At 41.7% G+C, this 17,303-nt stretch overlaps 2 protein-coding genes across 2 annotated transcripts; one reads left to right on the top strand and one right to left on the bottom strand.

The window, feature by feature from the left end:
• The first annotated feature begins 6,604 nt into the window (after positions 1-6,604).
• On the top strand, positions 6,605-11,846 carry LOC133652349 (uncharacterized). Its single transcript, XM_062050993.1, has 10 exons — positions 6,605-6,913; positions 7,969-8,079; positions 8,200-8,314; positions 8,491-9,341; positions 9,510-9,696; positions 9,812-10,060; positions 10,226-10,350; positions 10,718-10,764; positions 10,849-10,997; positions 11,125-11,846. The coding sequence occupies exons 1-10, from the start codon at positions 6,752-6,754 to the stop codon at positions 11,310-11,312; spliced, it is 2,184 nt and encodes a 727-aa protein (XP_061906977.1). The 5' UTR covers positions 6,605-6,751; the 3' UTR covers positions 11,313-11,846.
• LOC133652353 (uncharacterized) lies at positions 10,873-13,517 on the bottom strand. The gene is made up of 3 exons (XM_062051008.1): positions 13,035-13,517; positions 12,362-12,580; positions 10,873-12,057 (listed from the first exon to the last, which is right to left on the bottom strand). The coding sequence occupies exons 1-3, from the start codon at positions 13,298-13,300 to the stop codon at positions 11,904-11,906; spliced, it is 639 nt and encodes a 212-aa protein (XP_061906992.1). The 5' UTR covers positions 13,301-13,517; the 3' UTR covers positions 10,873-11,903.
• Between the last annotated feature and the right edge of the window lie 3,786 nt (positions 13,518-17,303).

Here is a 17,303-nt window from a genome sequence, read left to right as displayed (position 1 = left end):
CATCGAGGCCTCAGGAATATGAAGTGTTCACACACGCACACACACACACACACACACACACACACACACACACACACACACACACACACACACACACACACACACACACACACACACACACACACACACACACACACACACACACACACACACACACGCCTCACACCTCAATGAAAATATCTGCTGGAGTACAAAAAGTGAGCAAATACTGTACGTAACTGTGACTTATCAAAAGCCAGGGTTACCATGCCGACAACCCATCTATGTGGCCCAAACCATTCTTCTTTCTAAAAAAGGGTTCACTGAAGGCAGTCCTTCTCAAATAGTGGGGCGGCTCTCCCTGGGGGCGGGCCACGTGTGCTCCTGAGGATCATGCTTTATCAGTATCATGCAGTATCACGCTTCAATGTGCTCATTGTAGCCTTTAATTGTGACTTCTTCATTTTGATTAAAAAAAAATCAGTACATATTGTTTTATTCATTTTTGTTTTGTGGGTTAAAGTGTTTTGTGTATTGTGTTCCTGAGAATGGTGTTAAAAAATTTAAAATGTATTATTATTTATTAGGCCCTATTGAAATTGCTTTGTCCATAATTATCCTATCACTTTAGGTCTTTAACATGCATGAAAGCTCAACAATTTTTGCAGGTGTAAAGCGCTTTGAGTCACTAAAGAAAAGCGCTATATAAATATGATTCACTTCACTTCAATTCCATCAGGTCCGGCGAAAAATTGTATGTATATATATATATATATATATATATATATATATATATATATATATATATATATATATATATATATATATATATATATATATATATATATATATATATATATATATATATATATATATATATATACACATACATATATATAGTCGAGGTTTCTGTGGTTTATCCATTATACAGTGCTCAAAAGCGGGGTAGGGCGGAATATACGTTAGGTCAGGAAAAAACACAGAGGCTATTTCATCCCTACAAGCCTGTTTTGCAGGTTTCTCTGCTCTTCAGGGGATTTTAAAAACCCCTGAAGATCAGGTCTAGTATGAAACACCAGCTATAACGATACTACATATAATAAGCATTTACTGCACTGCCAAGCGTAGACCTGTCTAATATAAGTTACCACTTTATTTGATATACAATACCATACCACCAGTACATGTAACTTAGTACATTTACATGCTGCTGGTACATGAGTGTCTTACCATGAATGTGGCATCATCATACCATTAAACTAGTCAGCCTACCAAAATCAAAGGTTATCAATCAAAGTTTATCTATATAGCCCTTAAAAGGGAACTGCACTTTTTGGGGGGAATGTTGCCTATTGTTCACAATAATTATAAAAGACATGACAAAAGCATTCTAAATATTAAATTTGATCAAAAGTCTGCTTACAATGGAGCTTATGGGAGCTGTTCAATTCTGCCTATAGAGCCCCTAAAAAACGTCCAAACACCTCCATTAGGGTTTTATATACATGATGTAAGTAAGGCTGAAACGACGCGTCGACGTCATCGGTTACGTAAATACGTCGACGCCGTTTTTGTGCGTCGACGCGTCGCATATTTACGTCACACTACCGTCATGGCGAAGCGCAAAGCAGACGATCAAAGCAGACGATGCGAGCGGTGCGAGCGAGGGGGAAAAATCACGCCAAAAGTCGTCAAAAGTGTGGGAGTATTTCGATAAACGGCCTAATAATGTTGTTGTATGCACACTGTGTCGAGCGGAAATGGCCTATCATAGCAGCACAACGGCTATGAACGAACATTTGAAAAGAAAACCATCAACCATCAACTAGTCAATCGTCCGCGTGAGCATACGTTGTCATCATTACACAAAAACATGAATGTGTCATTTGTATCTGCTAGGGGTGTAACGGTACGTGTTTTGTATTGAACCGTTTCGGTACGGGGCTTTCGGTTCGGTACGGGGGTGTACCGAACGAGTTTCTAAGCTAAAGCTAAAGTCTTAACAAGCTGCTTTGCTCCTTCTGCCTCTGTCTCAGCACGCAGCATTGTCCCACCCACACAACCATCTGATTGGTACACACAAAGCATTATCAGCCAATCAGCAGTGCGTATTCAGAGCGCATGTAGTCAGCGCTTCAGCGTGGAGCAGATACGTGTTTAGCAGGTGAGCAACAGGCAGCGGACTCTCCCCAAATGATAATAAACACCTCCCAGTCAACTACTAGTAACATCACTATGAGCCCGTTGACCTTCTAGGAATATAAACTGGAGCTCAGCTCACTCGCAGTCCTGGCTTGAGGTGAAGGCTAATTACCTTTTAGTTCCAGCCACATCGACCCCTTCTGTTTGCTATTTTCAGCTGCTGGGAATATTGTAAACATGAAAAGAACCAGAGCATGTAGACATGCTAACCTTTCTTCATTACGACTGTTAGTCACTCACTGGAATGAGTAGAATTGGTTATTGTGTACTGTGTTGGACTGGATGTTTATTTTGCACATTTTAAAAGCAATACTTAATGTTTACAGTGCTCCAGAATATTTAGATTGGCACGTTTTTGTATTGGATGTTTATCTTTATTTTTGCACATTTTAGCAAATAAGCAATACTTTCACTTTTGTTGAAATGTTTACACTGTTGTTACAGAATATTTCGTTTTGCACTTTTTTGTATTAGATGTTTATCTTTATTTTTGCACATTTTAAAGCAAAATAAGCAATACTTTTACTTTTGAAATGCTTATACTATTGCAGAATATTAAGATTTGCACTGGATGTTGACTTTTATATTTGCACATTAAAAAGCAAATAAGCTACTTTTAATTTTGTTAAATGTTAAAAATGTTAAATGTTTACATTGTTACAGAATATTTAGTCATGTTGTTGTCAATGTTGACTGAGTGGCCATACTTCTTTTTTTTTGTAAATAAAAGCCATGCCTTTTGAAAAAACTGGCCTACATTTATTTTTTCATCTTCATTTTGAATTAAAAAAAAATCGGTAAAAGGAAAAATAATCTATAGATTAATCGGAAAAAAAAATCTATAGATTAACCGATTAATCGAAAAAATTATCTATAGATTAATCGATAGAAAAAGAATCGTTAGCTGCAGCCTTAGATGTAAGTATATACAGTCGTGGTCAAAAGTTTACATACACTTGTAAAGAACATAATGTCATGGCTGTCTTGAGTTTCCAATCATTTCTACAACTCTTATTTTTTTGTGATAGAGTGATTGGAGCACATACTTGTTGGTAACAAAAAACATTCATGAAGTTTGGTTCTTTTATGAATTTATTATGGGTCTACTGAAAATGTGACCAAATCTGCTGGGTCAAAATTATACATACAGCAATGTTAATGTTTGTTTACATGTCCCTTGGCAAGTTTCACTGCAATAAGGTGCTTTTGGTAGCCATCTACAAGCTTCTGGCAAGCTTCTAGTTGAATTTTGGACCACTCCTCTTGACCAAATTGGTGCAGTTCAGCTAAATGTGTTGGTTTTCTGACATGGACTTGTTTCTTCAGCATTGTCCACACGTGGCCAAACAGCTCAATTTTTGTTTCATCTTACCACAGAACTTTCCTCCAGAAGGTCTTATCTTTGTCCATGTGATGTCAGATGAAACAAAAATGTTGCTGTTTGGCCACAATACCCAGCAATATGTTTTAAAGAGAAAAGGTGAGGCCTTTAATCCCAAGAACACCATTCCTACTGTCAAGCGTGGAGGTGGTAGTATTATGCTCTGGGCCTGTTTTGCTGCCAATGAAACTAGTGCTTTACAGAGAGTAGATGGGACAATGAAAAAGGAGGATTACCTCCAAATTCTTCAGGACAACCTCAAATCATCAGCCCAGAGGTTGGGTCTTGGACGCAGTTGGGTGATCCAACAGGGCAATGACCCCAAACACACGTCAAAAGTGGTAAAAGAATGGCTAATTCAGGCTAGAATTAAGGTTTTGGAATGGCCTTCCCAAAGTCCTGACTTAAACGTGTGGACAATGCTGAAGAAACAAGTCCATGTCAGAAAACCAACAAATTTAGCTGAATTGCCCCAATTTTGTCAAGAGGAGTGGTCAAAAATTCAAGCAGAAGCTTGCCAGAAGCTTGTGGATGGCTACCAAAAGCACCTTATTGCAGTGAAACTTGCCAAGGGACATGTAACCAAATATTAACATTGCTGTATGTGTCATGATCCGTGGTCCGGATCATGTTTTGTTGCCATGGTTACTTATTATTTTCACCTGCCTCTGATTGGTGTTCGGGATGCTCACCTGTTTCTCGAGCACTAATCAGAGGCATTAAGAGGCCTTTGCCAGTCAGTCGGCCTGGCTTCTTTGTTTGCTTCATGCGCCTGTTACGTGAGTATTACTTGTCTTCAGTCTATGCTAAGTGGTAGCCTTAGCTTCCAGTGCGATCGGCACATTTTTCCGTCGGCTTGTTTTCTGTTTTTTGTAACTCCTTGATTTCTCAAGAATAAATCATGCTCCTGCCTGCAAGTCCTGTCCGAAGTGGTCCGTTTGCATCCCGGGGGAACGAACCTCCCAGCAAGCTGCAACCCAACCGTAACAAAGAAGCCAGCATTCAGTTCCCTTGCAGCGGACGTCAGAAAGGATTCGGCTCGCCGCAGAGACGCGCCAATCAGCAATCTCCTCCTCCGGAATGCAGCACGCCACAACCTGCTTTGACTTTTCCTTTGTTTGGTAATCCAATTCATCACTTTGCCAAACATTTCACTGCATGGTCGGTCGAACGAATGCACTCAAGCTCCGATGACATCACTCCGCCGGCGTCATCTAGGGAAGACAAGGACCAGGATTTTCTTTTTCTGCCTTCTGTCTCCCTCTGTCAGCCGCCCCCTATAGACCTTGATTCCAGAATAAAATATTATCAGGACATTTTTATTTTTAATTTACGTCTAGTCAGTCCCAGTCACCTTCTAATTTTCAAGCTCCGCCCCCCAAGACTCAAGCCCGTCCACCACCACCAGTCCATCGGCATGCCAAGCCGCAACCCCCAGCTCGGCCACCTCCGCCAAGGTCAAGTCTAACCTCAGCCCAGGTGGTCCTGAAGACGCCATCCTCTCCGCCATCTGAACCTGCCGCTCCAAGGCTAGCATCTGAACCTGCTGTTCCAAGGCTAGCATCTGAACCTGCTGCTCCAAGGCTAGCATCTGAACCTGCTCCAAGGCTAGCACCTGAAACTGCTGCTCCAAGGCTAGCACCTGAAACTGCTGCTCCAAGGCTAGCACCTGAAACTGCTGCTCCTCGGCAAGCATCATTCGCTGCTCCTCGGCAAGCACCAGTCGCTGCTCCTCGGCGAGCACCAGTCGCTGCTCCTCGGCGAGCACCAGTCGCTGCTTCTCGCCGAGCTCTTGTTGCCGCCGCTCCAAGGCGAGCTCCTGTCACCGCAGCTCCAAGGCAAACTCGAGTTCCAGTTTAAGTTCCTGTACCTGCGCCGAGGCGAACTCGAGCTCCTGTTCCATTTCCTGTACCAGCGCCGATGCAAGCTCCAGTTCCGGTTCCTGCTCCACGGCTGCTCCTTCGCCGGCCGCTCAAGCTCCTGAGGTGCCACCCTCCTCGTCGCCAGCGTCATGGCTTCCGCGACCTCCGGCTGGCCGGCTGCGCAAGCAGCCATCAGACGCCTGCATGTGGCCCTCTGGAGGGCCAATTCATGGACGCCCACGGATTGGTCGCAAAACTCATAGGCTGCTGAGATTCTGGCGTCACTCACGCCCACCTCCTCGTCGGCCACATTCGTGGCCTTTCCGTGGTCGCCCGCCTCGCCAAGTGCAGCGGCGTTCAACACGTCGCCGCCACCTGACTCTCCCTCGCTGGTTGCGGGGACACTTGGTCTGGCGACCCACCGCCAAGTCCTCCCTCTGCCCTCCCGTGACTCTTACCCTGCTTGTTTTTTTGGACATCTGGAATCTGTCCTAAAGGGGGAGGCCCTGTCATGATCCGTGGTCTGGATCATGTTTTGTTATTTTCTGTTAGTTTTGGACTCCCTCAGTTCCTGTTTTGTGTACCATTGCGTTTGTTTTGGTTGCCGTGGTTACTTATTATTTTCACCTGCCTCTGATTGGTGTTCGGGACGCTCACCTGTTTCTCAAGCACTAATCAGAGGCATTCTTTAAAGGCCTACTGAAACCCACTACTACCGACCACGCAGTCTGATAGTTTATATATCAATGATGAAATCTTAACATTGCAACACATGCCAACTTAAAGGCCTACTGAAACCCACTACTACCGACCACGCAGTCTGATAGTTTATATATCAATGATGAAATCTTAACATTGCAACACATGCCAATACGGCCGGGTTAACTTATAAAGTGACATTTAAAATTTCCCGGGAAATATCCGGCTGAAACGTCGCGGTATGATGACGTATGCGCGTGACGAAGGCAGTTGAACGCGTCATCTTGGAATAGGTCCCTCCCAATTTAAACAGCTCTGTTTTAATCGCTAATTTCCACAGTATTCAGGACATCTGTGTTGGTGAATCTTTTGGAAATTTGTTCAATTAACAATGGAGACTGCAAAAAAGAGAGTTGTAGGGAAGCGGTGTGTTGCTGCTGGATGTAGCAACACAAACCAAAACACAACCGGTGTTTCATTGTTTCTTTTCCCAAAAGATGGCGGCCAAGCTTTACTATGGAACAAAGAAGTCAAGCGAACACGGTTGGATTGGACGACACATACGAAGTACAGTGTATTATGCAGCGAACATTTCGAAAGATCATGTTTCGAAGAGGGTCCCTTGCGAATGGCAGAAATGGGAATCAGCACTCGTCGACTCGTGCTGAAGAAAGGTGCGAAGCCAACTATTTTCGATAGACCACGGACAAGTCCGGAGCACCCGACCCCCTCCACAAGCGGACAGACTGGGCACATGAGGTCTGCATTTGCCAAAAGGGAAAGGAAGAGGGTAAGAATCTTGATATCCAGTTTTCATAGTCAGACTACACTGTTCCAATATCCATTTCTTTGTTCTCAATTGTTGAAACCCCCCCACCTCCACACCCCGGATTGTAAATAATGTAAATAATTCAATGTGATTATCTTGTGTGATGACTGTATTATGATGATAGTATATATATGATAGTATATATCTGTATCATGAATCAATTTAAGTGGACCCCGACTTAAACAAGTTGAAAAACTTATTGGGGTGTTACCATTTAGTGGTCAATTGTACGGAATATGTACTTCACTGTGCAACCTACTAATAAAAGTCTCAATCAATCAACCAAAACTAACACACACAGTCATAGACTACTCCAGTGGTTCTCAACCTTTTTTCAGTGATTTTCCCCTGTGAACATTTTTTTAATTCAAGTACCCCCTAATCAGAGCAAAGCATTTTTGGTTGAAAAAAAGAAAAAAAATACAGCACTATGTCATCAGTTTCTGATTTATTAAATTGTATAACAGTGCAAGATATTGCTAATTTGTAGTGGTCTTTCTTGAACTATTTGGAAAAAAAGATATAAAAATAACTAAAAACTTGTTGAAAAATAAACAAGTGATTCAATTATAAATAATATTTTGTACACATAGAAGTAATCATCAACTTAAAGTGCCCTCTTTGGGGATTGTAATAGAGATCCATCTGGATTCATGAACTTAATTCTAAACATTTATTTTGTTGAAGTATTATTCAATAAATATATTTATAAAGGATTTTTGAATTGTTGCTATTTTTATAATATTTAAAAAAAATCTCTCGTACCCCTTGGCATACCTTCAAGTATCCCCAAGGGTATGCGTACCCCCATTTGAGAACCACTGGACTACTCCATGAACAATGAAATAAATTAACAATAAAATAGTCTACATATAATTATTGCTTCAAGTTCTAGTCAAGTTCTTCTGCAGTATAAAGTATCGTACATTTACTGACATTACTGTCAATAGTGTCAATACTGTCAATAGATTACAATAGACAATAATATAAAGTATTGTACATTTGTACATTTACAGACAATAGATCAGATCATGGACAGTACGACTACGGCATCAGTGGCGGATGCGGTGGATGAACCAATGGCAATGGCACTAGATTTGCCTGATGAGGAGGGCGATCAAGATCAGGTTCGATTTGTTTTCCTAATCAATGTTCAAATGGATTACAGTTCAAGCCCAATCCAAAAGTATTCATAATTAATGTAAATGAGGTATCCATATTACATGTAGCTGTTTCTCCATTTCCAGGGAAATACAAGAGAACAAGGATGCCAGACGGACTGGGTACCGATTGGGACAGCACCAACAGCAATGACCAGTAGCAAGAGCACCCAAACAGGGAAAATACATCATAGATCAAAGGGTATGTCTATTTCGGTGACGAACATGATTCTGCACATCACAGTACACATTGCACGCTGCCTGTGCAGAGTAGAGTAGACAGATAAATTAGGTGATTCAAAGACAATAATTATTATGTGATTCTAGTTTAATTTTAACAGATTATATAAAACAACTTGTGCTTGATTTTATTGCTAGGACACCAGGTGACCCCAGAGATCCTCGAGAGGGTTAGAGCTCGGCCGGCCAGGGTTAGTGAAGTCCCATTGTCAAGTGTAGCAGCTCCATCTGACAGCCCCGAGATGCAGACTAACATAGCAGCTCCAGGTGTGTCTGGAATGCAAGCCAAGCTACGACCACCTCCTGCATGGTTTGATGAAGGACCAGCATCAAGTCCCACTGCGCCTTTTGTTGGTGGTTCTTCCGATGACAGCTATGTGCCGAGTGAGTCAACGACATCGGATCCGTGTCAATCTGACGGGTCGCCAGATCGCCCATGTACTCACCAGATGCGTGAAGAGGGCTGCCACAAGGAACCGAAGTACATCATCTTTGAGTCGTGCCTCCAGAGTCTCGTCAAGTGGTGTCACTGTCCAGTCTGTGGCAGCCAGGACATAAGCCCTTCTTGGGATTCGAACGGTACACAGCTGACCATGACTCTTCAATGTGCATCATGTGACCAGAGGAGTAGTTGGAGCAGCCAGCCAAACATTGGCCCTTATGCCGCGGGCAACATCCTGCTGTCTGCTGGCATCCTCTTCGCTGGGGCATCTTCTGGCAAGGTGTTGCAAGTGCTGAACAGCATCGGAGTGGTCACGTATGTGAAGAGGACATTTTTCAACCACCAGGAGCTCATCCTGCAGCCAGCCATCAAAAAGGTGTGGGAGGAACAGCAACGGACGCACCTCACCATGCTGCAGGTGGAAGGCCGACCCCTCGTCCTTGGTGGTGATGGGCGAGCAGACAGTCCGGGACACAGCGCCAAGTTCGGTACCTACACCACAATGGAGCTTGTGGCCAATGTGGTTCTCGACCTTCAGGTTGTACAGGTACGACCATATAATCTCACTAAAACACTAGTAACACAATAAGCAGATAAGGGATTTTCCAGAATTATCCTAGTAAATTTGTCTAATAACATTAACCATTTCAATGTATACTAAGCCCCTTTTTCATTTTTTTCTTTGCTCATTCCTTTTCTGTTATATATATTTCAGAGCAACGAATGTCTTGGCAGCTACCATATGGAGATGGAAGGACTGAAGAGGATGGTGGAACTGCTGATCAGCTGGGACCTGGATGTCGGGGTGCTGGTGACAGACCGACACAGACAGATCGCTAAATGGATTCGTGAAAACATGCCCAATACACGGCACTGCTATGACATCTGGCATGTTGCAAAATGTTAGTTGGATTATTTGTATGCATGACAAGTTGTGAAGTAGTGTGTACATATCAGTGATCAGATGAATGCGATATTGTATTTAATCCACAAATTTCTGTTTTTTTCTGTTTGTAGCCATCGGAAAGAAACTGAAGGCCATCGCCAAGCATAAGGACTGTGAAGACCTGAAGCCCTGGGTGCAAAGTATAATCAACCACCTCTACTGGGCAGCAGTGTCTACACCGCCTGGAGAGGGGGAACTTCTGGTTGCCAAGTGGAAGTCTGTGGAGCGACACATTCAGAACATCCACAAGGACCATGGCGACCTCTTCCCAATTTGTACTCATGGACAACTGCAACGGCAAAAGAAATGGCTCAAACAAAGTGAGTAGGCAAATAAGTTGCCCGAAAGCAGTGAGGGACTAGCAGTATTTTCCTGCACATCTTTTGAAAGTCAAAAAATTCAGATAAACTTGTAAGTAAATAACCAGTTTAAGTTGACTGGAACATTTTTGTAGAAACGTTGTTCTATTTTAAATTTATGTTTAGGTTCACGCTCAGCAGTGAAACTGGAGGAGGTGGTCAACAACAAGTCCCTGCTAAAAGATATCGCCATGCTGTCGGGTGAACACCAGACTTCCAAGGTGGAGGCGTTCCATAGCCTTATCATACAGGTGAGAATTAGACTGATCGCCTGTAGGTGGTGTCGGTGGTTACCACCTGCCACTAGGACTTTGGTGGCCAGGGAGCAAAATACTAGAGCATACTAAATGAAGCCTTGATACAGTCAGTGTAAGCAAGAGAATGTTGGAGGTCCAACATAGTGGCTGGCATCTTGGTGAGAAAGATTGCAAACAATTCTGGCGTGGTGTTAACATTGAAAACAAAACAGCTTCATTACTGCAGGAGATCAAGCTTTAATAGCTGACTATTAACAGTTTAATACACAAACATTTGTATTCAAATTTACAAACAATTTATAAATTTACACACACATTGTATGGACGCATGACTGAATAAAGTGTCTTTTATCTTATACAGTTCGCACCGAAAATGTATGTCTTCTCATACATCGGAATGCTGTGCAGGTATGTTTCCACACTAATCTAAGTGTCACTAGTGTGTGCCATACTTTAGTACTAATTATTACATTATTCTGTTACCACACCTAGGAACCTGCTTGCTGGGCTGCACTGGAACGAAAATTCGAGCCGCCCTATAGCCACTACACAAGCGGGTGCTGAGCGCTATGCAGTACGCTACCCGAAGTATAAAGCAGGGGGCCATGTGGTCAAGAAAATCGCGACAGAGCCAACATACCGTAAGTGTAGAGGACACAAAACATGTAAACACTTGACACTTTGTATCATGATAATAATACTGTCAAGTTTCACTCTCCATGAGTATATTATGTTGTGAGCAGGAACATGTACAATTGTATTTTGCAGGCTACGTAGATGACTTGATCAGGGAGGTTGTTGCTGGCTGCAGACAGACCCCTGACGAGAGAACACCACTCAGCGTCACTGTGGATGTGCCTCCCTTCCTCTGCGATGAACTGGAGAAGCCAGACAAGGAGGAAGCCATCGCCAAGCACAGGAGTCGCTTCGGTAAGTGTGAAATGCCCTCCCGGTAACAGTTAGAGATGCTACCTCAGTAGAAGCATTTAAGTCCCATCTTAAAACTCATTTGTATACTCTAGCCTTTAAATAGACCCCCTTTTTAGACCAGTTGATCTGCCGTTTCTTTTCTTTTCTCCTCTGCCCCCCCCCCCCACGTGGAGGGGTTATTCCGGTGACCATGGATAAAGTGCTGGCTGTCCAGAGTTGGGACCCGGGGTATACCGCTCGCCTGTGCATCGGTTGGGGACATCTGCGCTGCTGACCCGTCTCCGCTCGGGGTGGCCTCCTGCTGGCTCCACTGGACCCTCACTAATATGTTAGACCCACTCGACATCCATTGCTTTCGGTCTCCCCTAGAGGGGGGGGGTTACCCACATATGCGGTCCTCTCCAAGGTTTCTCATAGTCATTCACATCGACGTCCTACTGGGGTGAGTTTTCCTTGCCCGTGTGTGGGCTCTGTACCGAGGATGTCGTTGTGGCTTGTACAGCCCTTTGAGACATTTGTGATTTAGTGCTATATAAATAAACATTGATTGATTGACTGATTGATTGATTGATTGATTTTATTGATTAAGTACAGTGGCCATGTAGATTCTGTTGCAGTCACTGCACGTCTTGGAACCCCGTGTAGTCCATCGATGGGAATGTTGTCCTAATCTTATGTACTACACAAGCTGGTAGTACCACCCTTATGTCCTTTCCCAGATATCCCCAGCAGAAGCGGACAAACTGTCGATAGGCTGTGTGTCGTCTCCGCCTGCAAGTAGCAAATGATGGCAGCTGTTATTATCCGGACATGGATACACAGTGACTCACTGTTCTCTGAGATTCAAAAGACATTGTCATGCATTCTATTCATTTGTCATTTACTGTTGCAGTAAATTGTAAATATTGTTGACATCTACGGTCCATCTATGTAATACTTCTATGATATATAATGTCATGTGCATTGTAGCACAGTACATTTCACAGAATAAGAATAAGATAAGAAAGTGCTCATTCTGACTTATCTTCCAAAGGTTGATAGAATAAAGAATTATTTAAACTTATTAGTGCCTCACTCATTTTGCTGTTGCTGCAGCATGCCATATTGCTGTTTGTAGGCGTTATACGCTGTCTGCAGCACCCATTCATCCAGACACACAGATGGAAAGCCATGGTGGTCTATGATGCACGTCTTCACCCCCTCCTCCTCCATCGTTCTGGTCACTGCCTCTATTTCACTACAGCAGACACACTCAGCCACTGTCTCCATGTTCACACAGTTTTGACATGTACACCTGGAAATAGAAATGTTCATAATATTTGTAAATCAATTCATATTATTGACACCTGCAATCTGCAAACATGTGGAATAATTAATATTATCATTGTCTTGTTGTGGATCTTATTAATCTGCATGCATATTTTTAGTATTGCCGGTATATGGAGCTGTGGCCCATAGAAATAATGGGTAATTAATTAGGTTTGACATTGTGTCAATGATAGATACTTAGTGTATAGATAGGCCTGGGGTGTAAGTTGTAACACTAACAGTAACACATTGTGTCAATGATAGATACTTAGTGTATAGATAGGCCTGGGGTGTAAGTTGTAACACTAACAGTAACACATTGTGTCAATGATAGATACTTAGTGTATAGATAGGCCTGGGGTGTAAGTTGTAACACTAACAGTAACAGTGCAAGACTAGGCCACAAACTAAAACTAGTCTATAAATAAATAACATATTACCATTCTGTATTCTCAAGGCGATCTATGTCGTGTGCTCCTCCAGCATCAATAGCAGCAGCGTCCTCCTGACCGTCTTCATCAGCGTCGGGTTCAAAGCGATATGGCTCTATCCCTCCCACAGCTTCTTCCCTATCTGAATCGCTTCCACTCCCCACTAGTCCTTCACTTGCACTTTCCTCATCCACAAATCTTTCATCCTCGCTCAAATTAATGGAGAAATCGTCGCTATCTCGGTCAGAATCGCTCTCAGATCTGGCGGCCATCATTGCAAACAATAGGGAGCTTTGCGGATATGTTCAATTGTCCACGTCACGCTACTTCCGGTAGGGGCAAGGCTTTTTTTTGTCAGATACCAAAAGTTGCTATCTTTATCGTCGTTTTTCTATTCTAAATCCTTTCAGCAAAAATATGGCAATATCGCGAAATGATCAAGTATGACACATAGAATAGATCTGCTATCCCCGTTTAAATAAAAAAATTTCATTTCAGTAGGCCTTTAACTTATAAAGTGCAATTTTAAATTTCCCGGGAAACTTCCGGCTGAAAACGTCTAGGTATGATGACGTTTGCGCGTGACGTCAATGGTTGAAGCGGAAATATAGGTACACCATTGTATCCCAATACAAACAGTTCTGTTTTCATCACAAAATTCCACAGTACTCTGGACATCTGTGTTGGTGAATCTTTTTCAATTTGTTTAATGAACAATGGAGACTGCAGAGAAGAAAGCTGTAGGTGGGATCTGTGTATTAGCGGCTGGCTGCAGCAACACAACCAGGAGGACTTTGACTTGGATAGCAGACGCGCTATCCGACGCTAGCCGCCGACCGCATTGATTATCGGGTGAAGTCCTTCGTCGCGCCGTCGATCGCTGGAACGCAGGTGAGCTTGGGTGTTGATGAGCAGATGAGGGCTGGCGTAGGTGGAGAGCTAATGTTTTTAGCATAGCTCTGTCGAGGTCCCGTAGCTAAGTTAGCTTCAATGGCGTCGTTAGCAACAGCATTGCTAGGCTTCGCCAGGCGGTACAGCATTAACCGTGTGGTTACAGGTCCAGAGTTTGGTAGTATTGTTGATCTTCTGTCTATCCTTTCAGTCAGGGGCTTATTTCTTTTGTTTCTATCTGCATTTAAGCACGATGCTATCACGTTAGCTCCAAAGCTAAAGTGCTTCGCCGATGTATTGTCGTGGAGATAAAAGTCACTGTGAATGTCCATTTCGCGTTCTCGACTCTCATTTTCAAGAGGATATAGTATCCGAGGTGGTTTGAAATACAAATCCATGATCCACCATAGAAAAAGGAGAAAGTGTGGAATCCAATGAGCCCTTGTACCTAAGTTACGGTCAGAGCGAAAAAAGATACGTCCTGCACTGCACTCTAGTCCTTCACTCTCACGTTCCTCATCCACAAATCTTTCATCCTCGCTCAAATTAATGGGGTAATCGTCGCTTTCTCGGTCCGAATCGCTCTCACTGCTGGTGTAAACAATGGGGAATGTGAGGAGCCCTTCAACCTACGACGTCACACTACTTCCGGTACAGGCAAGGCTTTTTTTATCAGCGACCAAAAGTTGCGAACTTTATCGTCAATGACAAAACCTTGGAAGGGGCCGCATATGTGGGCATGGATGCCGAGTTGATACGGTTTAGTTACGGCAATCATCTTTGTACTCCCACTGCCATCTGGGTATTTCAACGGTACCATGAGTCAAAGTAGCAAAGCTTTAAAAAGCCAAATGTTTTATTCTAACCTGTGTAACCATGGTAAATTTAACTTGAAGTGCAATAGAAATAATGTACTTTACGATATTTAAGATTAGAATTAGCTTTTAGGTTTTTCCTTCAATGTTAGCATTGTTTGGTTTGTCTTAGAAGATGTTTGGCCTCTCATCCAAGTAGACTTCATCAGTTCATGCTCATAGACTTAGATTGGTCACATCTAGTCATAGACTTAGATTGGTCACGTCTAGTCTTAGACTTAGGTTGGTCACGTCTAGTCTTAGACTTAGATTGGTCACATCTAGTCATAGACTTAGATTGGTCACATATAGTCTTAGACTTAGATTGGTCACATCTAGTCATAGACTTAGGTTGGTCACGTCTAGTCTTAGACTTAGATTGGTCACATCTAGTCTTAGACTTAGATTGGTCACATCTAGTCTTAGATTTCGATTGGTCACATCTACTCTTAGACTTAGATTGGTCACGTCTAGTCTTAGACTTAGAATGGTCACATTTAGTATTAGACTTGCATTGGTCAGATCTAGTGTTAGACTTAGATTGGTTAGATCTAGTCTTAGATTGGTCACATTTAGTCTTAGACTTAGATTGGACAAATCCGGTCATAGATTTATAGTGGTCACATCTAGTCTTAGACTCAGATTGGTCACATCCAGTCTTAGACTTAAATTGGTCACATCCAGTCTTAGACTTAGATTGGTCACAGCTAGTCTTAGACTTAGATTGGTCACAGCTAGTCTTAGATTTAGATTGGTCACAGCTAGTCTTAGATTAGATATGGTCACATCTAATCTTAGACTTAGATTTGGTCACATCTAGTCTTAGACTTAGATTGGTCACATCTAGTCTTAGACTTAGATTGATCAGATCGAGACAGTCAGTTGCCTTTTTTGGACGGTAACTTCCACATTGGAGTAAACGGGCTGAAAACCCACACACACCGATCAATACCTACTTTTTGACTCACACCACCCACTTGAACACCAACTGGGCATTATCAGTTACATTCATTAATTATTAATTAGTAAAATGTGCAATATTGCTATAAAATGTATATTCTCCTAATTTAATTAAGACCAACTACTTAATTTATCAGAAATTAAAGTATTTTTTAAAAAGTTAAATTAATGTGACATCATCATAAAACTGTATTTCAGCCACAAAGCATGGTCCATAGTACAGTAAAAATTATCAAAGAAATCAACAAACAGCAGCATAAAAATAAAAATAAAATAAAAAAACACAAAAATCAAATAACAAACTAAAACCCATACGTTTTAGGCGATACAGTATGTTGCTTGACATATTGCGGAAAATATAAATACATTTGAATTAAATATGTTTTGAACGGTAATGTATTCTATTCTCTGCACATTTTCATTGGTATTTTACAATGTTTTAATTATTCATTAATTATTAAAATGTGCAATATTGCTATAAAATTCGCATTCCTTTATTAAATTACGCACAACTACTTAATGTATCAGTAATTAAAAAATGTTTAAAGAAATCCTATTAATGTGACATCATCAATAAACTTTATATAAGCCACAAAACAAAGACCTTTTTTACAGTAAAAATTATATTATAACTCAACAAATCGCACAATGAAAATAAAAAATAGATATGAAAAAATATACTAATTAAAATACAAGCAAGACACAGAAATGTGTGAGGGTACTTTCAATACCCGATCGGCACCAGAAGACTTGATCGGTTCACACATGCGCGAAGCACTTAAATCAATTTATTTTACCGTAGTTATGATCGTGCCTGCCATCGCTGTTACCGTGGTTTTCTTTTTTGTAATCCTTATTTCCGTGTCAATGTCGTATTAAAGATTACACTCAAAACAAAACAAATGTTATATAATAATACAGTGTTTATTTAGAAAACTCGTCTCTGTGGGCTTTTATCACGCTTTGGCAGAACAAAATACAACCTTTGTTTTCCCTGTTTCCAGTTGTGGTTAGCACAACCAAAAACAACAGTTTTTCGGCATTTTGGAGGCAGAATGACGGGTTTAACCAGCGTAGGTCGACAGGTTAAAGAGTAATGGCAACGGTTTGTTTTCAACGCCAGTCTGGTTGCTATGGCTCGAAGAATGTAGCTCAGTTGCCCGGATGTCGGCCCTCACCTAATGACCAGAAAGATGGCAAAGATATATATGTATATTTTTTAAAATTATTATTATGGACATCTAATACATAAATTCACAATACTGAAAATGTTCAATCTACTTTTGTTTGACCGCATATAAATTAAGCCTCGTTTAAAAAATGTTTACATTTAAGTGAGTGGCGCTCCCGTGCGTCTTTCATTGCAATGACAGAAGACTGAAAGTGGTTGAAATTGTGGCGATAATACTCACTGATTTTTTAAATATACCCCTTGTTCATTTTGATATTATTGTTCTCTTTTATTACTATGTAAGATATTAATTTTATACAAAACATTAATAAAACATAAAATATCACAGCACGTGACGTCGCAGAAGCTCCGTCGTAAAATATTGCAAGTCCAAGAGGAGAT

The sequence above is a fragment of the Entelurus aequoreus genome, linkage group LG06, assembly GCF_033978785.1.
Source record: "Entelurus aequoreus isolate RoL-2023_Sb linkage group LG06, RoL_Eaeq_v1.1, whole genome shotgun sequence".
NCBI classification, from domain to species: domain Eukaryota; kingdom Metazoa; phylum Chordata; class Actinopteri; order Syngnathiformes; family Syngnathidae; genus Entelurus; species Entelurus aequoreus.
Note: the sequence above shows the minus strand (reverse complement) of the source record. Positions and strands in the feature narration are given on the sequence as shown.